At 41.7% G+C, this 22,088-nt stretch overlaps 1 protein-coding gene across 2 annotated transcripts in view; it reads left to right on the top strand.

Annotated features, from left to right (window-relative positions):
* The window catches only part of STXBP3 (syntaxin binding protein 3), a 152,364-nt gene that overhangs the window by 126,488 nt on the left and 3,788 nt on the right, over nt 1-22,088 (top strand). For both annotated transcript variants that reach the window (XM_073582860.1, XM_073582861.1), the window contains exons 16-18: nt 3,340-3,432; nt 16,063-16,148; nt 16,425-16,573. In XM_073582860.1, coding sequence (XP_073438961.1) covers nt 3,340-3,432; nt 16,063-16,148; nt 16,425-16,573 — 328 coding nt within the window. The remainder of the gene's footprint in view (nt 1-3,339; nt 3,433-16,062; nt 16,149-16,424; nt 16,574-22,088) is intronic.

Below are 22,088 nucleotides of genomic sequence, written 5' to 3'. Positions count from 1 at the left end.
ACCTACAAACCATGGTGGGGTTGGCTGCCTAGTAGGAAAAATGCACATAGATAAGGCTTGCATAAGACGTCAGTCACACATATATGTGTGATGCAAAGTGTCTGGCTTGCATCCTATTAAAGGGAATCTGTCACCCCTTTTTTGAGATATCATATAATGATATCATTCAATTGTATGTCACATAAGGATTCTCTTAGTACTTTTGCTTCCCCCTGACCCCGCACCTTTCATGCATAAATACTTTTTTTATATCGGTTCAGATGTATGTAAACTGCCACAGTCCTGTCTGCTGGGCGGGGCTTATTCACCTGCTCCCCCCTCCCTGTCTTGCTCTACACAAGAAGAAATGCGTAGAGCAAGACAGGGAGGGGGGAGCAGTAGAATAAGCCCCGCCCAGTGGACCGGACTGCGGCAGTTTACATACATCTGAACCGACATAAAAAAGGTATTTATGCATGAAAGGTGCGGGGTCAGGGGGAAGCAAAAGTACTAAGAGAATCCTTATGTGACACACAATTGAATGATATCATTATATGATATCTCAAAAAAGGGGTGACAGATTCCCTTTAATGACGCCCTTAGTATTAGCAGGCGGGCTGCTACAGCACTAAAATATGCAACACACAGTGACAGACGCCCCAATAGACCAAGCCAACAGAAAGAGGCCAGCTGCATCCTGCTATATGTGCATTTGTCATCAGACAGGGTTCTGGTAAGGCCATATCTTGTTGGGTGAGTTTTTTTTAATTTTTTCTATGTTAGCTGTTTTGATATTAGTGTTAGGGACCTGCAATATCATGAGGAGCCATGACGTTGGCTTGCAGGCTATATCTATTTTGGCCAAAATATTAACCAATACCTCATTTAATGTACTCATTGTATGCATTAATTTTTTTGCACTTATATCATTTTTTGCAGGATGCAGCTGGCCTCTTTCTGTTGGCTTGGTCTATTGGGGCGTCTGTCACTGTGTGTTGCATATTTTAGTGCTGTAGCAGCCCGCCAGCTAATACTATGGGCGTCATTAATAGGTTGCAAGCCAGACACTTTGCATCACACTTATATATGTGTGACTGACGTCCTATGCAAGCCTTATCTATGTGCATTTTTCCTACTAGGCAGCCAACCCCACCATGGTTTGTTAGGTGTGGGGTGGCTGTATCAGTAGTTTGCACCTGAGCTGCCCCTTGCCTCTATTAGTGGAGGCCAGCTGCATCCTGCTAGATGTGCATTTGTCATCAGACAGGGTTCTGGTAAGGCCATATCTTGTTGTCTGATTGCAGTGTATAACCAGAATTTGTGTTTCATGTGAAGCTCAACCTCCTGACCTTCATAGGAGTACCAAAGTGGCAACGACGAGGGCTTTCAGCCACCCCTGGCTGCAGTGGTAACCCATCAGTGCCTGACAATCTTGTCGCTGGGGCTGATGGGATTAAATGAGTGCAAGTAGCGGCATGCGTTCCATTTAAACGTTGCTAGATTGAAAGTGGCACAGCTGTTAGACACAAATATGGCTGGCATCTACCACGTGTGGAGGGAGCTCGGCTCCTGATTGTCACCTCCATATGCTGTCATCCCCAGAGTCACATACATGTGCATAATTTTGCATTAAGAGGCTAAAAAATTGAATGTGTGAATAGTTGCAAAGAGCGATAGTACTCAGGTCCATGGTCCACATCGTGTATTGCAATGGGGATCACCTGGAAGAGAAATGCTGTTGCATGCACCCAAAATCTGGGCAACTTCTTTAAAGCCTGCTATTGCTTCCTACTCTTTCTGCCTATCTTTTTCAACTAATCCTTTTTCTTCATTTTAAGACTGTCTGTTCTGGGATTGCAGGTCAGTTAAATACAATGTATGTTCCGCTGTGTTTTTGTGGACACCACATTTTATACATTAATGGCTGGGTGCAGTAAACTTGTAAGGAATATATCCTTACAAGTTCTCACACAAATCTGGGCATATGGCCATTAACATATAGACCATTTTCTAACCTCATATCCTCGGTTATTTACACTGTTATTTTGGGCCACAGAACTGTGTCATTCGGTTCATTCTACACTGCAAATGGGGTATAAGACTGCCCTGGTTTGCCTTTTGGGAAAGCACATACCTTACCCTGGATCTCCCTAAGTAAGTTTTGTGCAGTGTCCCTTACTTACTCACCTAATGAAGGGTGTTATACCCGAAACGTTGCGCCACTTATTTCTTTACTGTGGTGTGATTTGTGGATATGAGATACTCCTAATAAATCCTATGTTAAGCATTTCTCCAGGCCTTTGGGGTAAACCTCCTTCAGTAGTTGGCTCCCAAGGAAACCGCACCCTATACAATTTACACCATTTCCTAATGGTGTGCCGTCTATCCTATTGATGATTAGGACAATTCTGGTCACCAGATGGATTTTCATGTCTTATTCACAACTGCAGAATCCAGTAGGCGATATCATACACTTTCATTACCGTTTTGAACTATGTTGATGTTTTTCAAGCTTTGCATTGCCTTGTTTTGTTTTACACAATATGAGGATTCACGAGTCTGCATTCACATGGAGTAAATGCAGACTTTAGCCCTGAGCCTGGACAACCCCTTTACTCTTAATCCCTTCCGCAAGGTCATTAGCTGATGGCAAAAAAACTTTGTAGGATAATAACTGAGCTGTACCGTACAATACAGAACAATCTAGAGAAGATGTCGGCATGCGCTAACACATAGCGGGATTAATATTGAAAAACGTAGAGTAACGCACCAGGACCGGAGTAATCATATTGGTGCATACACATTGGATGGAAGTGTACTCTGGACTACAGAACAGGAGAAGGACTTGGGTATTTTTGTTAAAAGTAAGCTAAGCAGCAGCTGCAAAAAGCAAGCAAGTATGGTTACCCTTATATAATTCCCTAGTAAGCTAACCCACCTTCACCATACCACCTGAACTTAACATCCTGTCTTAAACAGCTTAAAACTTTCTTGGTCAAAACAAGGCGGATGGCTAGCAAAGTGAGGTATCAGAGTATAGCTTATACTATATTCTGTGGAAAGTGAGGGAGCAGAATGAGAAAAGATGACGAGGTCACCTAAACAGGCAGATCATGAGGTGATGATTTATCTTATCACAGAGCTGGATTCACAGTCACACAGCTGCATAATGTTCTCTGTGCTGAATATGTGCTAGACACAGAAGGAAGTAGGACTCCCACTGTTACCTATGATTACAATCTCGTATCTGGAGACAAGAGGATGTAAACCTGATCGATCTGTTAGATGTGTGTTGTCTAATATGATGATGTTCTTCTCCTTACAAGGGAAAACCATTTAAAACCATCATTTCTTTTCCAGTCTTCACAACGTAAACCATCCAGAAGGGACCGATCAAGGGAAGAAACCTTCCAACTCTCAAGATGGACACCTATAATAAAAGATATCATTGAGGTGAGGGAGAAAGCAGTCCTATCCATCAAGCAATGAGTCGGGTACACAACCCGCTTTGTCTTGGTTATTTTGGATTTTTGAGCTACAATTCTCGTGTACGGTATAAGGTCTCTTGGTGAAGGCTGTATGACCAGCAGGTTAGTTGGTGCACGATTTCTGTTACACAGTATACAATCTTATATTCTCTGAGCACGATTCTCCAGGATCAGTGGATTTGGACTGATGGGCATGTGTCAAGGAGTTGGACAACTGTAGTGGGGCGGAAACAAGGATCAGGAATTATGTCAATCTGCCCAATTCTGTGTTTCCCTGAGGTGAGCCTGAGGCAAGCAGTGGGGCTTTTATCCGTCTCTTTTCTGGCATCACACTTATGGGCATGGCAGCGCCTTAACCACACTTCATATAGTCTCCTTTTATTGAAAATTGTAAAACATGCTTGAATATCCACAGTTGAAATCGACTTTCTCTTTTAAACTAAATTGTTCAAAAACTCTGTGCTTATTGATGTCTTTAAATCGAGCTTTTAACTTTTTTTTTTTTTTTTTTTATTATTATTATTTTATTTCAATGGCATACTTGATACAGTTGACACTGATCCAGGAATAATGGAACATGTTTGTTTGTTTGTTTTCTTTTATGCCCCTCCATTTCAAAATTGGGCCCCACCTCCCACTTTCCTGTAGTCATAATGCAAATTTTCTCTTTAACCCCTTAACCCCCAAGGGTGGTTTGCACGTTCATGACCGGGCCAATTTTTACAATTCTGACCACTGTCCATTTATGAGGTAATAACTCTGAAACGCTTCCATGGATCCCGGTGATTCTGACATTGTTTTCTCGTGACATATTGTACTTCATGTTAGTTGTAAATTTTCATTCAAATAACTTGCGTTTATTTGTGAAAAAAATGGAAATTTGGCGAAAATTTTGAAAATTTCGCAATTTTCCAACGTTGAATTTTTATGCCCTTAAATCACAGAGATATGGCACACAAAAAAATTAATAGGTAACATTTCCCACATGTCTACTTTACATCAGCACAATTTTGGAATCAAAATTTTTTTTGTTAGGAAGTTATAAGGGTTAAAAGTTGACCAGCGATTTCTCATTTTTACAGCACCATTTTATTTTTACGGACCACATCACATTTGAAGTCACTTTGAGGGGTCTATGTGATAGAAAATACCCAAAAGTGACACCATTCTAAAAACTGTACCCCTCAAGGTGCTCAAAACCACATTCAATAAGTTTATTAATGCTTCAGGTGCTTCACAGGAATTTTTTGAATGTTTAAAAAAAAAAATGAACATTTAAGTTTTTTCACAAAAAAAATTACTTCAGGTCCAATTTTTTTCATTTTACCAAGGGTAACAGGAGAAATTGGACTTCAAAAGTTATTGTGCAATTTCTCCTGAGTGCGCTGATACCTGATATGTGGGGGGGGGGGGGGGGGAAACACTGTTTCGACGCATGGCAGAGCTCAGAAGGGAAGGAGCGCCCCGTTTGACTTTTTCAATGCAAAATTGGCTGGAATTCAGATCGGACGCCATTTCATATTTGGAGAGCCCCTGATGTGCCTAAACAGTGGAAACCCCCCACAAGTGACCCCATTTTGGAAACTAGACCCACCAAGGAACTTATCTAGATATGTGGTGAGAACTTTGAACCCACAAGGGCTTCACAAAAGTTTATAACGTACAGCCGTACAATTAAAAAATCATATTTTTTCCACAAAAATGATCTTTTCACCCTCAATTTTTATTTTTCCAAGGGTAACATGACCCCAAAAGTTATTGGGCAATTTGTCCTGAGTACGCTGATACCCCATATGTGGGGGTAAACCACTATTTGGGCGCATGGCAGAGCTCGGAAGGGAAGCAGCGCCATTTGACTTTTATGGCTGGAACTGAGATCGGACGCCTTGTCACGTTTGGAAAGCCCCTGATGTGCCAAAACAGTGGAAACCCCCCACAAATGACACTATTTTGGAAACTAGACCCCCCAAGGAACTTACCTAGATGTGTGGTGAGCATTTTGAACCCCCTAGGGCTTCACAGACGTTTATAATGCCCGGGCATGAAAACCAAAAATCATATTTTTTCCACAAACATGATCTTTTAGTCCCCAATTTTTTTATTTTCCCAAGCGTAACAGGCGAAATTGGACCCCCAAAAGTTGTTGTCCAGTTTTTCCTGAGTACGCTGATACCCCATAGGTGGGAGAAAACTACTGTATGGGCACACGTCGGGGCTCGGAAGGGAAGTAGTGACGTTTTGGAATGTAGACTTTGATGGAATGGTCGGTCGGTGTCATGTCGCGTTTGGAGAGCCTCTATTGTGCCTAAACTGTTGAAATTCCCCACAAGTGACCCCATTTTGGAAACTAGACCCCCCACGGAACTTATCTAGATGTGTGGTGAGCACTTTGAACCCCCAAGTGTTTCACAGAAGTTTATAACGCCCGGGCGTGAAAATAAAAAAATCATATTTTTTTTTTCCACAAAAATGATGTTTTTGCCCCCAATTGTTTATTTTCCTAAGGGTAACAGGAGAAATTGGACCCCAAAAGTTGTTTTGCAATTTGTCCTGAGTAGGCTGATACCCCATATGTGGGGGTAAAACACTGTTTGGGCGCATAGCAGAGCTTGGAAGGGAAGGAGCACCATTTGACTTTTTCAACGCAGAATTGGCTGGAAATGAGATCAGACGCCATGTTGCGTTTGGAGAGCACCTGATGTGCCTAAACAGTGGAAACCCCCCAATTCTAACTCCAACCCTAACCCCAACACACCCCTAACCCAAATCTCAGCCCTAACCCTAAGGCTGCGTTCACACATCGCGGTGTTTTTGCGGCGGTTTTAAACACACGATTTTGCCGCGAAAACGCAAAAATAAGCATCCCATGTAATCCTATGCAATCCAATCCGCAGCTAATGCTGCGGTTTTTTCCGCGGCGGAATCGCTTCGTGGTAAAAAGCGCAGCATGCTCATTAATTTAGCAGAATCGCGGCGATTCCGCCCACATAGGAATGCATTGTTCTGCTTACTTTCCGCATGTGGCTGTGCCCACCATGCGATAAGTAAGCAGAACATTTGCGGATAGTACCCACGGTCCGGAGGAGAGGAGACTGTCCTCTGGGCTGTGGGTACCATATCCCTGTAAAAAAATAGAATTTAAAATAACAATATTTTTTATTCTCACCTTCCGGCGTCCCGCGCAGCCTTCCCTCCTCGCTCCACGCTTCTGGTCCCAGTAATCCTTTGCGAGAATGACCGTGACGACGTCGCGATCTCGCGGGAGCGCGACGTCTCGCGGTCATTCGCGCAAAGGATTACCGGGAGCGTGGAGAGAGGCGGGAAGGCTGTGTGGGACGCCGGAAGGTGAGAATAACAATATTTTTTATTTTTTTTTATTATTTTTTACATCCTATCTTTTACTACTGATGCTGCATAGGCAGCATCAGTAGTAAAAAGTTGGTCACACTTGTCAAACACTATGTTTGACGAGTGTGACCAACCTGTCAATCAGTTCTCCAAGCGATGCTCCAGATCGCTTGGAAAACGTTAGCATTCTGCAAGATAATTACGCTTGCAAATCACTAGTTTTTCGGCTGGAAAATCGCGGGAATTTAAAATGCGATTTTCCCGCGGAATGGAATTCCGGAATTCTCGCGGTAACTTCCGCGAGAGTTCCGCTACGTGTGAACGTAGCCTAACCCTAATGGGAAAATGGAAATAAATACATTTTTTTAATTTTATCATTTTTTCCTAACTAAGGGGGTGATAACGGGGGATTTGATTTACTATATATGGCGGGTTTTTATGTTTGGCAGCTGTCACACGCTAAAAGACGCTTTGTATTGTAAAAATAGTTTTTGCATCACCACATTTTGAGAGCTATAATTTTTCCGTATTTTGACCCACGGAGTCATGTGAGGTTTTATTTTTTGCGGGACAAGTTGACGTTTTTATTGTTACCATTTTCGGGCACGTGACATTTTTTGATCGCTTTTTATTCCGATTTTTGGAACGCAGAATGAACAAAAACCAGCATTTCAAGAATTTCTTTGGGGGGGGGGGGGGGCGTTTACACCGTTCCGCGTGCGGTAAAATTGATAAAGCGGTTTTATTCTTTGGGTCGGTACGGTTACAGCGATACCTCATATATGTATTTTTTTATGTTTTGGTGCTTTTATGCAATAAAAACCATTTTATATAAAAAATAATTTTTGCATCGCTTTATTCTGCAAGCTTATAACTTTTTTTTTTTTTTTTTTTTTTCACTGATGACGCTGTTTGGCGGCTCGTTTTTTGCGGGACAAGATGATGTTTTCAGCGGTACCATGGATATTTATATGCGTCTTTTTGATCGCGCGTTATTGCACTTTTAGTTCGGCGGTATGATAATAAAGCATTCTTTTTTGCTTTGTTTTTTTTTTTTATTTTTTAAGGGGTTCACTAAAGGGGTTAACTAATGGAACAGTTTTGTAGGGCAGGTTGTTACGAACGCGGCGATACTAAATATGTGTACTTTTATTGTTTTGGGTTTTTTTTATATTTCCAAAAAATGAATTTATTAGGGAATATTTTTTTTTTTTTAAATTTATTTAGCATTTTTTTTTTTTTATAAATTATTTTTACACTTCTTTTTTTTTTTTTTTTTTTTTTTTAAACTTTAATACAATGTCCCAGGGGGGACATAACTGTCATGTGACAGATCACTGATCTGTCACATCACAGATCGCTGTGACAGATCAGCGATCTGTTACAGGCAGTGCTGCAGGCTTCCTCATGCCGGCGCTTAGCAGGCATGAGGAAGCCGTCTCCCTGAAGGTCCCTGCCGCCATTTTGGATCCGGGAACCTGCAGGGAAGGAGGCCCCCGCAGCAGCGCTGCACATTGCGCTGCTGCGGGGGTCTCAGGGAAGCACGGAGGGAGCCCCCCACGGAGGAGGGATGCTTCCCTAAACCCCCGGTACACTGCAATTGTGTTTGATTGCAGTGTGCCAGGGGTTAACGTGTCGGGGGCGGTCCGTTACCGCCCCTGACACACAGTGCCAGGTGTCAGCTATGATAATCAGCTGACCCCCAGCCACGATCAGCGGCGCTCAACCACGTGAGTGCCGCTGATCGTTATGACGTACTATCCCGTCCATGGGCATAGGGGCCCGGGTCCCATGGACGGGATAGTACGTCAGATGACAGAAAGGGGTTAACCATTCGGGAGTATACCACTGAACCTCTCTGTGGGAGAGGCAGTGTTTTGATTGACAAACCTCAAAGGAGAAAAAGCCCACAGAGGATTTCTGTGGTATGCACCCAGTTGGTTGAAGGGGAAATTAGCATCTCTATCTTTTGGGAGTATAACTTTGGAATGGAGAGTCACAGGAGAAAAAGAAAAGCAGCTCCATAATCTGAGGAACAGCGCCAGTTGAATGAGGTACTTCGTTTAAAAAGAAAAAAGAAATGAAGTGCTCTTTAGCCCATTCCTGACATGGTTGGGAAGATGTTCCCGCTTCATGTTGTACAAGTATATCATGGTGATTGTGCAGGCACAGCTCCTATACTCACATAATCCGCTCCGGGAGACAAAATGAAAAGTAAGCCAGCTCACCAGCCACCTGCGCAGATCCTCGGAACCCCGTGCAGACAAACGTGGAAACAAACAAGGCAAAGGAAGAATTGGTGCCAGCTGCGTATAAAATCCTTTTCTTCTTTATTGAAAAACGTATTAAAATGCACAAATAGCTTATGCGATCTCCACAGGTGCCATAACAGACAGAGGCTACGCGTTTCGACCTTGTCGGTCTTTAACCAAGCCATGCTAGTACATATACAGCTTATTTCTATATAGAAAATTGTAACCAATCACAACACAATAATATATCACATGACAGATAAGCAGGTCCTATACAAAATTTAAAAGCATTAACCATGATATTTAAGGTACAAAACAAACAGAAAAATGAATGAATAAAAAAATGAACAAAAATAAATTAAAAAATGATGAATGACTGAGAAAAAAAAAAAAAACCATGGTAAATTAACAATAATGTAGCATTAAATCATTTCTCTTGTTGAGATCACCAGGGATTCTGGTGTTTAAGCGGTAGATCCAATAAGCTTCTCTGGTAAGGAGACGCTTCGGTTCTGACAAGCGCAATGGTCTATTAGACACTGCATTAAGCCGGGACAAGTAGGCTTCCTGTCCATGTGCCTGTTATATACAGAGTGAAGAACAAAAATATGTCTCTCCAATTAAAATGCATTTGTAAAATAAAAGTACATATAATTGGTATTTCCATGCCCAAAATGACCACTGTAAAAACTAACAGTAAAAAAATAAGAATAAACAGTGAAAAAAAACCTTTTTTTTTTTTTCAATCATACTGCCATACAAATAATGGAAAAAATGCAGTCGGGAGTAGTTATGAGGTTTTTCATATGGTTTTTGTGATGTCTTCATGCTGTCATTATCCGGTCGTATTTTTCATTTCACTTATAAAATATTTAAATATCCACTAGCTTTTTTTTTTTTTAAACAATAGCTGTCTGGGTGTCTTTTGAGCTTTCCCATTGACTTGTATTGTAAAGTACAGAGCATCATCTGAGCGGAAAACAACAAAAGAATATTGAGGTCACTTCTTTTAACCGCTTGTTTTAAAAGAAAAGGTTTTTTTTAGAAATCTGAAGCAGTTAAAGAGAACCTGTCATCACCATTTAATATGTTAAAATAAAGTATGGCCATAATGCCACTTTTATACTGATTTAATAGATACCTGTAGGGAATAAATCTGCATACTGGTTCTTGTTTAATTCATGTTAGAAGTAACCCCTCTGTGCATCGGGGCAGGACTGTGGGTAGGGTGTTGGAGTCTGCCGCAGCCCCTCTGCGTATGTGCGAATCTCCTTTTTGAAATTCGCTCTAGTAACGCCCTGGCAGCGCTTGCGCACATTAATCTTCTGGTGGTCTTCAGCAAAATGGTTCTGGTGAGATGTCGGTTTGTCATTGAGCCGAGGTCTCACTAAGTCCACTTGAAAGACATCATGTCTTGCTAACTGTTACTATGTCTTACAGTTATTAGGTTCTTCAGAAGGACGAGAGTTAGGTATGTATCCCTAGCATATTACCTATCAATTGTACAGATATGAAAACACTCAATTGGGTACTTTATATAAAAAGATGTTCTTGCGCAAAGACATGAGAGCGCATAGTAAACAAAAAGAGCGTACACTGAACATGCAAAATCTCATCTTTTATTCAAAATATATTTAAAACCACATAAATAGACATACATGAAAAAAGTGCCAACAGTGCACGATAATGAGCCCAAAAGACCAAATAAGTGCCACCAAAAGTTGGCCGGTAGGAAGTTATAAACAAAATGTTTCCTTAACCCCTTAATGACCGTCAATACGTCTTTTAACTGACCTGAGATATAAGAGAATATCATCCTCCTACAGGTGACAATCCAGCATCTGTCAGCTGTGCACTATAGCTGACAACTTGCTGCCTCAGCCACAATCAGTGTTGTTACCATCCATATCTGTTTAACCCCTTAAATGCTGCTGTCAATAGTGACCATGATATAAATGTTTTAAAGAGTGTGGCTTCTCCCTCTTTATCCCCACTGGCACTCTGAGATCATGATTGTGTGGTCCTGATGTTTGCCATGTCAATTCATGAGTGAATAGCATCCTTAGATTCTGCCGGCTACACTGACCTGTTTCAAAGTCAGCGACATTTAGGTGTTAAAAATCAACTTTTTCATTCCTATCATGCCATTTTGTATTAATTCCTGAAAAGCACCTGAAGGGTTAATAAACTACCTGACAGCAGTTTTCAATAAGTCAAGGGGTGCTGTTTTTAAAATGCTATCACTTTTGGGATTTTTCCAATATATACGACCCCCAAAGTCACTTAAAACCTGGAGAGGTCCCTAAAAAAAAATTATTTTGTAAATTTCCATGAAAAAATGATAAATTACTGCTACATGCTTCAACCTCCTAAAATGCTAACAAAAGAAAATAACATTTTGCAAATGGTGCTGATGTAGTGCAGACATGTGGGAAATATTATTAAAGTTTTGCTATGGTATGACTATCTGAATTAAAGGGATAATCATTCAGAGTTTGAAAATTGCTAATTTTTTTACATTTGTCAAATTTCTGATATTTTTATAAATAAACAAAAAACATGTAAACCTAAATTTACCATGATCAGAAAGTATAATGTGTCTTGAAAAAACAATCTCAAAATCACTGGATTTTGTCAAAGCGTTCCAGAGTTATTACCACATAAAGTGACACTGGTCAGATTTTTAAAATTTGGCTCTGTCACTAAGGGGTTAAAATTGTGGATTATAATCCCAAATATATATAAACATAGTGCAAAGAGGAATTACCAATCATAAATTAATTGGAAACCTATACATAAATAGTGATAGCGTCCCTAGTGCAAACTACTATACATAACATGATGATAAAGAGGTTAGCGGCTAATCACAAAGAATCATATCAGATAAACATAGTAATAAATTCACCTACCAGCACTCATGTGATGGTGCCACTTCCCCAACGCGCGTTTCAGCAGCATGCCTTCATCAAGGGGAGTCATGCACTGTTGGCACTTTTTTCATGTATGTCTATTTATGTGGTTTTAAATATATTTTGAATAAAAGATGAGATTTTGCATGTTCAGTGTACACTCTTTTTTTTTTTTATTATGCTTTCTTTGTAGATCTGGGGATTTATTCTGACGGAATATAGGCTGAACTGGATGGACAAATGTCTTTTATCGGCCTTGCTAACTATGTTACATTGTTGCTAACTATATTTCTATGTGCATGTACCCTTAAGGCTATGTGCACACGTAGCGTTTTAAAACGCTTACTAAAAACCGGACTCCTTCCCAGAAATCGCGCGGTTTTTTCCGCATGATTTCACCGCGATTTTACCGCGATTATGATCGCGATTTTGCCGCGATTTTCGCGTGCGATATTCAAGCACTTTCCAAGCGATTTGAAGCATCGCTTGGAAAGTGATTGACAGGTTGGTCACACTCGTCAAACATAGTGTTTGACAAGTGTGACCAGGTTTCTACTATTGAGGCCGCCTATGCGGCATCAATAGTAAAAGATAGGATGTTAAAATGCTAAAAAAAATAAAAAAATCGGTGTATATTTACCTTCCGGCGTCCCACGCTGCATTCCCGGGCCTCAGCGCTCCCAGTAATGCCTTGCGAGACCTGTGATGAGGTAGTCTCGCGTTGCTATAGCGATCTCGCGAGACCACGTCATCACAGGACCTTGCCGCAAGGCATTACTGGGAACGCTTAGGCCGGGAATGCATCGCGGGACGCCGGAAGGTAAATATACCCCGATTTTTTTATTTTTTATTCTTTTATATTTTTTTTACAGGGGTATGGTACCCAGGGCCTGGAGGACAGTCTCTTCTCCTCCACACCGTGGGTACCAACCGCACATGAGACGCTTAACTTCGCGCATGGTGGGCATAGCCACATGCGGGAAGTAAGCGATTCTCATGCATTCCTATGGGTGCGGAATCGCGGCAATTCTTTGCGATTCCGCACAAAGAATGAGCATGCTGCGATTTTTTCCGCGATGCGATTCCGCCGCGGAGAAAAGCGCAGCATTAGCACAGCATGTGCGGAATGCCATAGGAATGCATGGGGGGCGTTCTGTACACGATTTTTAAGCGTTTTCGCGCCGAAAATCGCGGCAAAAACGCTTAAAAATCGCTACTTGTGCACACAGCCTAAAGTATAGCCGGGGATTACATATAACCCGTCATCTTAGAGTAACAACAGATATAGCGAAATAGGGGGATTCAAATGTAACCTTTTATTAAATCTTTATAAAATGATGTTAAAAGAAAACAGTATACACTGTGCTCCAAATTATTATGCAAAAAATATTTCCTCAGATTTTCTCTAAATTACCTATATGAATTGCAGTCATTGTTGTTTTCCAGTCATCTAATATTCTAGTATAATTGCAATGTTTTTGAACAAACTGCCTATGAAAACAGTATATTTTTTAAAAAAAGAAACACTCAAAATGCATGTTCCAAATAATTATGCACAGCAGAGTTTTCAACCTTTTTATTTTTATTTTGATCAAAAAATGGTCATTTGTGAAATTAGAAGCATTATCAGCTTATTACAAAATGAAATCAAACAGTTTTCAAGTCAAAACTTTATTCTAGGTGATGTTACATTTGCACATAGGACCCTTTGTTCGAAAAAAGCTTCTGAACTCTCTCGTCCATTGAATTTGTCAGTTTTTGGATGGTTTGTGCTTCAATTGTTTGCATGTGGACAGAATACCCTCCCAGAGCTGTTGCTTAGATGTGTACTGCCTCCCGCCATCATAGACACTCATTTTGATGATGTTCCAGAGGTTCTCAATGGGGTTGAGGTCAGGGGAAGATGGTGGCCACACCATAAGTTTGTCCTCCCATAGCAGCCAGAGATGCAGATGTGTTATTTGCAGCATGAGACGGTGCATTATCATGCATGAAAATGATCTTGCTGCGGAAAGCACGGTTCTTCCTCTTGAACCATGGCAGGAAGTGCTGTTTTAGAAACTCCACATAGATTATGGAGTTCATCTTTACCCCTTCAGGGATCCTAAAGGGGCCGACAATCTCTCTCCCCATGATTCCAGCCCAAAACATTACTCCACCTCCTCTTTGTTGGCGCCTTAGCCGTGTTTTCATGGGGTGTCCATCAACCAGCCATCCTCCACTCCATCCATCTGGACCATCGAGCGCTGCACGGCACTCATCGGTGAACAAAACAGTTTGGAAGTCAGTCTTCATGTATCGTTTGGCCCACTGGAGCCGTTTCTGCTTGTGTGCAGTGGATAGAGGTGGTCGACAGGATGGCCTATGCACAGCTGCAAACCTCTGAAGGACCCTGCATCTTGTTGTTCGGGGGACGTTGGAGGCACCAGCAGCTTCAAAAACTTGTCTGCTGCTATGACAAGGCATTTTTGCAGCTGCTCTTTTAACTGACGCAATTGCCTGTTGGAAAGAGTCCTCAATTTTTCCTTATCAGCACGCACACGTGTGTGCTGCGAATCAGCTACATACTTCTTGATTGTGCGATGATCACAATGAAGTGTCTTGGCAATGTTGATTGTAGTCATGCCTTCACCTAAATACTCCACAATTTGCCACAATTTGTTGCTTCTCAGCAGTCGACACATCCTTTTTCTTTCCCATTTTGGCAAAAAATGTAGGCTGCTTAATAATGTGGAACAGCCTTCTTAAGTAGTCTTGCCTTTATTTGGACACACCTGCCAAACTAATTTGCACAGGTATCTGCAATTGCTTTCAGTGATATAAAGAGCCCTGACACACATCACCATCAATGAGTTTAAATGACAAACAAAAAAATTCTAACCTTATCACTCCTAAACTCTTTTTGCATAATAATTTGGAACACAGTTTATATCCATAGTGCCCTGAACAAACTTTTACTGAGTTGTGTAGCACCTTTATGTCTCAACTGCCAATTCCAGCAATTGATCTAACAATGTCCAAAATCTTTTTTTCTTTTTTTTTTAATGTGTTATTTGAATTCCACTGTATTCTCAATTGGGCTTTTAAAGGGAACCTGTCACCAGGTTAGGCCTATATAACATGCGGCCATCACCTTTTCAGAGCTTATATACAGCCCCCAACCCAACCTGTAAGAACTGAAAACTAAGTTTTACTAAACTCACCTGCAGAGGGCGGTCCGGTCCGATGGGTGTTGCTGGTCTTGGTCCGGTGCCTCCCATCTTATGATCGCCGCCCTTCTGTTTGCTTCTTATGGAACTCGTCGCTACATCATCCACAGAGGTTCCCTGGCATCGCGCTCCTGCGCAGGCGTACTTCTCTGCCCTGTTGAGGGCAGAACAAAGTACTTCAGTACGCAGGTGCCGGAAAAGGTTGAAAAGTCCTTAATGCATGGTACTTTATTTTTTAGCTGTTTACACTTTTTTTCTGACTTGCTCGACGAGGGGAATTACCTAGCGGAAAGGGATATGAGTTGCTGGAAAAAGTGCATGGCCTAAACTGACCATACATCACCATTGTGTTCCCTCTTTCATCATTGCTTTCACCTGTATCGGCATCCATGATGCCTATACAGTTGAACTTTTGATTAAGTGCCGTGAGCCCAGTACCAGCGCATCTCCGCTCACGGGCCCCATAGCGGTTCGGTGGCCTGCCGCCATTGTGTCTCCCTACTCTGATACAAAAATACATTGGCAAGATCGCATTTTCAGAATAAATTCAGCACAAGACAGGACCGCCCCGCCAAGTGTTTTGCATGTGCTTCTTCCATTCCCAAGGCTTCAAATGCATTTGCATTTCATTATAGTTGCAGGCTAACCAGATACACTTATGCAAACTTTTTTTCTGAATTTTAGTTTTATTCAATATTTTTTTATTTCTATTTCAATAAATATTATTTTGCATTTTTGGGGCAGTCTCCTTCCTTTGTTGGTATGTAGTCCCCCTTTGTCAGTTGAACCTTAGTTTCAGTAGGTCCATGTGAAAGGGAGTTTTCTGTTCCTTCCTAACATAGTAATGCTGATTTAATCATTTTCTGATTACTTGAAGGACAATATAGAAAATAAACTGGACTCTCGGGAATGGCCCTACTGTTCGGAGTGTCCTGCTGCATGGAATGGTTCTGGGGCCGTCAGGTACGTGAAAGAAATGTAATATCCCCCTAAGATTGGCACTTGTGCGTTTTGTTTTTTTTTTGTTTATAACCTATGTTTCCTGTCTTCTACCATGTTTTTGTAAAATATATAATGTGAAAGTGACCAAATCTATTATATTCATCTGACACCATGGATGTTTAGCATCTAATTGGATAGATTGGTATTCCAGTTGTCAGAAAGAGAACACAACTGTGTGAACTGAACCTTACTGCAGTTGATGTATTATCTGAATATTAATACATGCTTTGCTTTCAGCGCTCGACAAAAGCAAAATACTATGACTCGGGAGGATCGGAAGTCCGTTTCCAAACTAATTATTTTTATAACCGGTGGGATGACGTACTCTGAAATACGTTGTGCCTATGAAGTGACACAAGCAAACAAGTTTGTCCAGGTTATTATTGGTAAGTGTTACAGAGCTTCAGCCAGTGCTCTCTTTAGTTGTATGACCTCTCACGGGACCTACTGTATATTGTGGCCATTATATTGTAGAATAGGGTCTCGCCTTCCCTTGAGGGTGTTTTTTTTTTAAATTTTAATCCACATTTATGTTAAATACTGGAAATGGTGTATTACGGTGAAATCATGCCATAAAAGATGTTGCAAACAAAAAAATCTCTTAACTAGTGAAGATGATGGCAGAATGTTAATGGGAATCATGACCAAAAAGGCAATTAATCTGCAGACATAGGGCTAATCTGCAGTTACATAGCCTTCACACCCTGCCTAGCTGCCTTAAGCTAAGTTCACACTTGCGTTTTTGCTGCGTCTTTTTTTTTTCTGCGTCTTTTTTTTACTGCAGCAAAACCTAAGTGCTTGTCAGGTAATAAGCTGCAGCAAAAATGCAGGTTTTGCTGCATTTTTTTGCGGCAGTTTTGGTGTGTTTTTCCATTTAATTCAATGGGTGAATAATGCTGAAAAAAAAAAAAAAATCCTGAAAGTGACCTGCTCTATGTCCCAAAAAACAAGCAAAGCACAAAATACTGATGGACAAAACAACCAAACTGTGTGCATGAGATTTCTGAAATCTCATAGACATTGTTGGTACCGTCAAATGCAGCTAAAAATTAGCATAAATGCAGCATAAACACCCAGTGTGAACTTAGCCTAATTAGAAGAGCGGCTACAGGAAGAATATGAACTTGTATCCTCCCTGTAGTCGCTCGCTTCCAATTAGTGGTCCATGCACTGTCCTTATGACTGAAAGCAATCTGCTCTAAGGGTATGCGCACACGTTGCGGATTCTGCTGCAGTTTTTTCCCCACGGATTTTGCTAAATCCACAGGTAAAATGACCTGCGTTTTACCTGTGGATTTAGTGCAGATTTCCTGCGGATTTTCTGCAGTTTTTGTGTGGATTTCACCTGCGGATTCCTATAATGGAGCAGGTGTAAAAAAGCTGCAGAGTCCGCACAAAGGATTGTCATGCTTCGGATTCAAATCCGCAGAAAATCTGTGCGGATGTTTCCGCAGTATGTGCACAACGTTTTTGTTTTACATTAGATAAAATGGTACTGTACACCCCAGTAGAATTTACTGCAGATCCGCAGGGCCAAATCCGCTGCGGATCCGCAAAGCGTGCACATACCCTAAGGAGGATTTACAGTAAGCTACAAGAAGAATATCCAAGAAGTATCATTTCTCCTTGCGGAGAATGACATGCTAAGCATGTCGAGATGAGGAGACTTTAAAGCCGCAATGCTCCTCTGGGAAATATGCTAATTATGCAAATTGTCTCTTCAGAGACTGCCCTGACGAGGGGCAGTACCCCGAAACAGTGTCTGCAAATTGAGATTCTGGATTGGCTTTTATCCTAAGTCATGTAGCAAGGCTCGTTAAAGGGTCGACATTGACTTTTAGGATTGCTACTTCCAATAGGTGGCACTAGAGTTCTAGTCCTCTTCCTCTCTGAAGAGACAATTTGCATAATCTACAAGAAGAAAACATGCAAAAAAAGTAAATGGTAGTCAGCTCACCTGGTAGTCGAATTCCCAAATGTCCACAGCTCGTACGGATAAAGTGATAGGCCAAATGAGAAACCGATAGAATCCATTGCTGGATTATCTATTTCTCACAGGAAGAAAACAAACTTATATCCTCCTTGGAGCGTCTTGCTTTCAGTCATAGTGGCAGTGCAAGGAGCAGCGGGTACAGTCAACACTAACTATGCAGTGGGCATGCTGTAATCACTTCCTGACACCTTGATTGACAGCCTGCTCTGCAGCATGTGTGTGATTCACGGCCTTCTCTACACATTGCAGAATGCTCACTGCATAGTTAGTGGTGACTGTACCCGCTCCTTGACTAAAAGCAAGCGACTCTAAGGAGGATAGAAGTTTATTTTCTTCCTGTAAGGGCATAAGCAGACAACTCTATAAATATAAATCAGACCAAGATAGGACTGCAATGCACGGTCTGGCCGGCTGCTCCCTGAATGTGACAGCGTCATATATTTCTATGCAGCTGTCACCAGGGCTGTGGAGTCGGTAAGCCAAACCTGCGACTCCGACTCCTCAATTTCCCTTACACCGACTCCAACTCCGACTCCACGACTCCGACTCCCACATATATTGCTTATATTTAAGTGAAAAATTTATTGTAGTACAATGTGAACATCAGACATTTAATAATTTCTATGATCCAATAATCAAGATATTTAGATAGAACATAATATCTATTTATTGGAATACAACTTTAGAACACAAAAAACTGTAATAAATTGTAAATATGTAATACACTGTATACATGTACATGTATACGGTACAGACCAAAGTTTGGACACACCTTCTCATTCAAAGAGTTTTCTTTATTTTCATGACTATGAAAATTGTAGATTCATTCTGAATGCATCAAAACAATGAATTAACCCATGTGGAATTATAGAATTAAAGTGTGAAACAACTGAAAATATGTCTTATATTCTAGATTCTTCAAAGTAGCCACCTTTTGCTTTGATTACTGCTTTGCACACTCTTGGCATTCTCTTGATGAGCTTCAAGTGGTAGTCATCGGAAATGGTCTTCCAACAGTCTTGAAGGAGTTCCCAGAGATGCTTAGCACTTGTTGGCCCTTTTGCCTTCACTCTGCGGTCCAGCTCACCCCAAACCATCTCGATTGGGTTCAGGTCTGGTGACTGTGGAGGCCAGGTCAACTGGCGTAGCACCCCATCACTCTCCTTCTTCGTCAAATAGCCCTTACACAGCCTGGAGGTGTGTTTGAGGCCATTGTCCTGTTGAAAAATAAATGATGGTCCAACTAAACACAAACCGGATGGAATAGCATGCCGCTGCAAGATGCTGTGGTAGCCATGCTGATTCAGTATGCCTTCAATTTTGAATAAATCCCTAACAGTGTCACCAGCAAAGCACCATCACACCTCCTCCTCCATGCTTCACGGTGGGAACCAGGCATGTAGAGTCCATCCGTTCACCTTTTCTGCGTCGCACAAAGACATGGTGGTTGGAACCAAAGATCTCATATTTGGACTCATCAAACCAAAGCACAGATTTCCACTGGTCTAATGTCCATTCCTTGTGTTCTCTAGCCCAAACAAGTCTCTTCTGCTTGTGGCCTGTCCTTAGCAGTGGTTTCCTAGCAGCTATTTTACCATGAAGGCCTGCTGCACAAAGTCTCCTCTTAACAGTTGTTGTAGAGATGTGTCTGCTGCTAGAACTCTGTGCGGCATTGACCTGGTCTCTAATCTGAGCTGCTGTTAACCTGCGATTTCTGAGGCTGGTGACTCGGATGAACTTATCCTCCGCAGCAGAGGTGACTCTTGGTCTTCCATTCCTGGGGCGGTCCTCATGTGAGCCAGTCTCTTTGTAGCGCTTGATGTTAATTCATAGTTTTGATGCCTTCAGAGTGAATCTACAATTTTCATAGTCGTGTGTGTGTGTGTGTGTGTGTGTATGTATGTGTATATATAATATATATATATGTGTGTGTGTGTGTGTGTGTGTGTATATATATATATATATATATATATATATATATATACACATACATACATACACATATATATATATACACACACACACACACTATGACTTATCTCGGCTAAGATAAAGCCTAGATCCTCAGGCTACATTCACACTATGGGCGTAGCCAGGATCTAACCTAGGGGGGGGGGGCAGAATCTCATACTGTTCTGCAGAATTTCATACTCCACACCTCAGCTGCTGCAGAACCTCATACTTCACACCCCTACACTTGAAAATAAAGCCTGCACCTTAAGAAGATGTGGTGATGAATGCAGTCTATTTATTCCAACTATCAGTTGATGTTGATGTTACTGAAGACGAGCAATGCCTGTTCTGGGCGTCCTTTTGGGCAGCTATGAGGTGTACCTGACTGGTGCTAAAAAGAAGGAGCGTTAGTCTGTGTGCTATCCGGCTTTCATTCTTTTTGGTACAGATATGATATGGATAGACAGATATGGATAAATGGATTGTTAGAGCAGATTTCTAATCTGCTTTTGCTATTGAAAACATTATCTATGAGCTCAAAAACCTTTCAGGTGATGTGGTTTTTTAAAAAGCTGATCTGCTTTTGCAACTGAAAAACGTATCCTCAAAAAACGCAGGAAAAACGCTGTGTGTGAATGTAGCCTTAGATCAGGAATAGAACAGTCATTTATAGGACATTTCATAACTTTCCCAAATTCCTATGAAAAAATATTCAGCACATACTGCATTGAACTACTGTACCCAATTTATTATATATTTTAGGAGTCAGAGTCGGTCCATTTTATACCGACTCCGACTCCACCAAAATGAGCTCCGACTCCACAGCCCTGGCTGTCACACTTGACACTCCTGGTTTTGGCATAAAAATACTGATGTAAAAATAGTGATGTGTGAATGAGACCTTACCCAAAGTTGGACCATCTTTTGGGAATTCTTTTCTGTTGAACTCTGGGGGCTTAAATACTGATGGACAATTTATTCTGATTGGTCACTGTTGGCAATAAGGCAGTGAAGGAAGGGAGACCTGTTACTATTTTTTTTTTTTTTTTTTTTTTTTTAATGCTTAGGAGGGTTGGTGGCCCCTTATAATGCTGCACAGTGATTAGTGGCCCCTTGTAATACTGCACAGTGATTAGTGGCCCCTTGTAATGATGCACAGTGATTAGTGGCCCCTTGTAATGCTGCACAGTGATTAGTGGCCCCTTGTAATGCTGCACAGTGATTAGTGGCCCCTTGTAATGCTGCACAGTGATTAGTGGCCCCTTGTAATGCTGCACAGTGATTAGTGGCCCCTTGTAATGCTGCACAGTGATTAGTGGCCCCTTGTAATGCTGCACAGTGATTAGTGGCCCCTTGTAATGGTGCACAGTGATTAGTGGCCCCTTTCAATGCTGCACAGTGATTAGTGGCCTCTTTCAATGCTGCACAGTAATGAGTGGCCCCTTTCAATGCTGCACAGTGATTAGTGGCCCCTTTCAATACTGCACAGTAATGAGTGGCCCCTTTCAATGCTGCACAGTGATTAGTGTCCCCTTTCAATGCTGCTGCTGCTGCCGCTGCCTCAATTGAAAAGAAACAAACAAACAAGAAAAAAACTATATACTCACCTTGTCGCTACTGCAGCTGCTGCTCCTCAGCGTTTCCGTCTCTGCAGTGACTGTTCAGGCAGAGGGCGCCTGCTAACTACGTCATGGCGCCCTCTGACCTGAACGTCACTGCTAGAGGAAGCAAGACAGCAGAGCGACGCATAGCGGTGGAACGGGGGACAGGTGAATATGGCTCCCCCCCGTTATACTCACCTCTCCTGGCATGTCTCTGCAGCCCCCGTGCTTGTTCCATCTTCTCGGCGCTGTTCTTCCTGCTTTCTGCGGTCACGTGGTGCCGCTCATTACATACGCGCATATGTAATGAGCAGCACCACGTGACCGCTGAAGCAGGAAGAACAGAGTCGAGAA

The sequence above is a fragment of the Dendrobates tinctorius genome, unplaced genomic scaffold (genome assembly GCF_039654945.1).
Source record: "Dendrobates tinctorius isolate UK_male_01 unplaced genomic scaffold, ASM3965494v1 ptg000074l, whole genome shotgun sequence".
Classification (NCBI taxonomy): Eukaryota; Metazoa; Chordata; class Amphibia; order Anura; family Dendrobatidae; genus Dendrobates; species Dendrobates tinctorius.
Note: the sequence above shows the minus strand (reverse complement) of the source record. Positions and strands in the feature narration are given on the sequence as shown.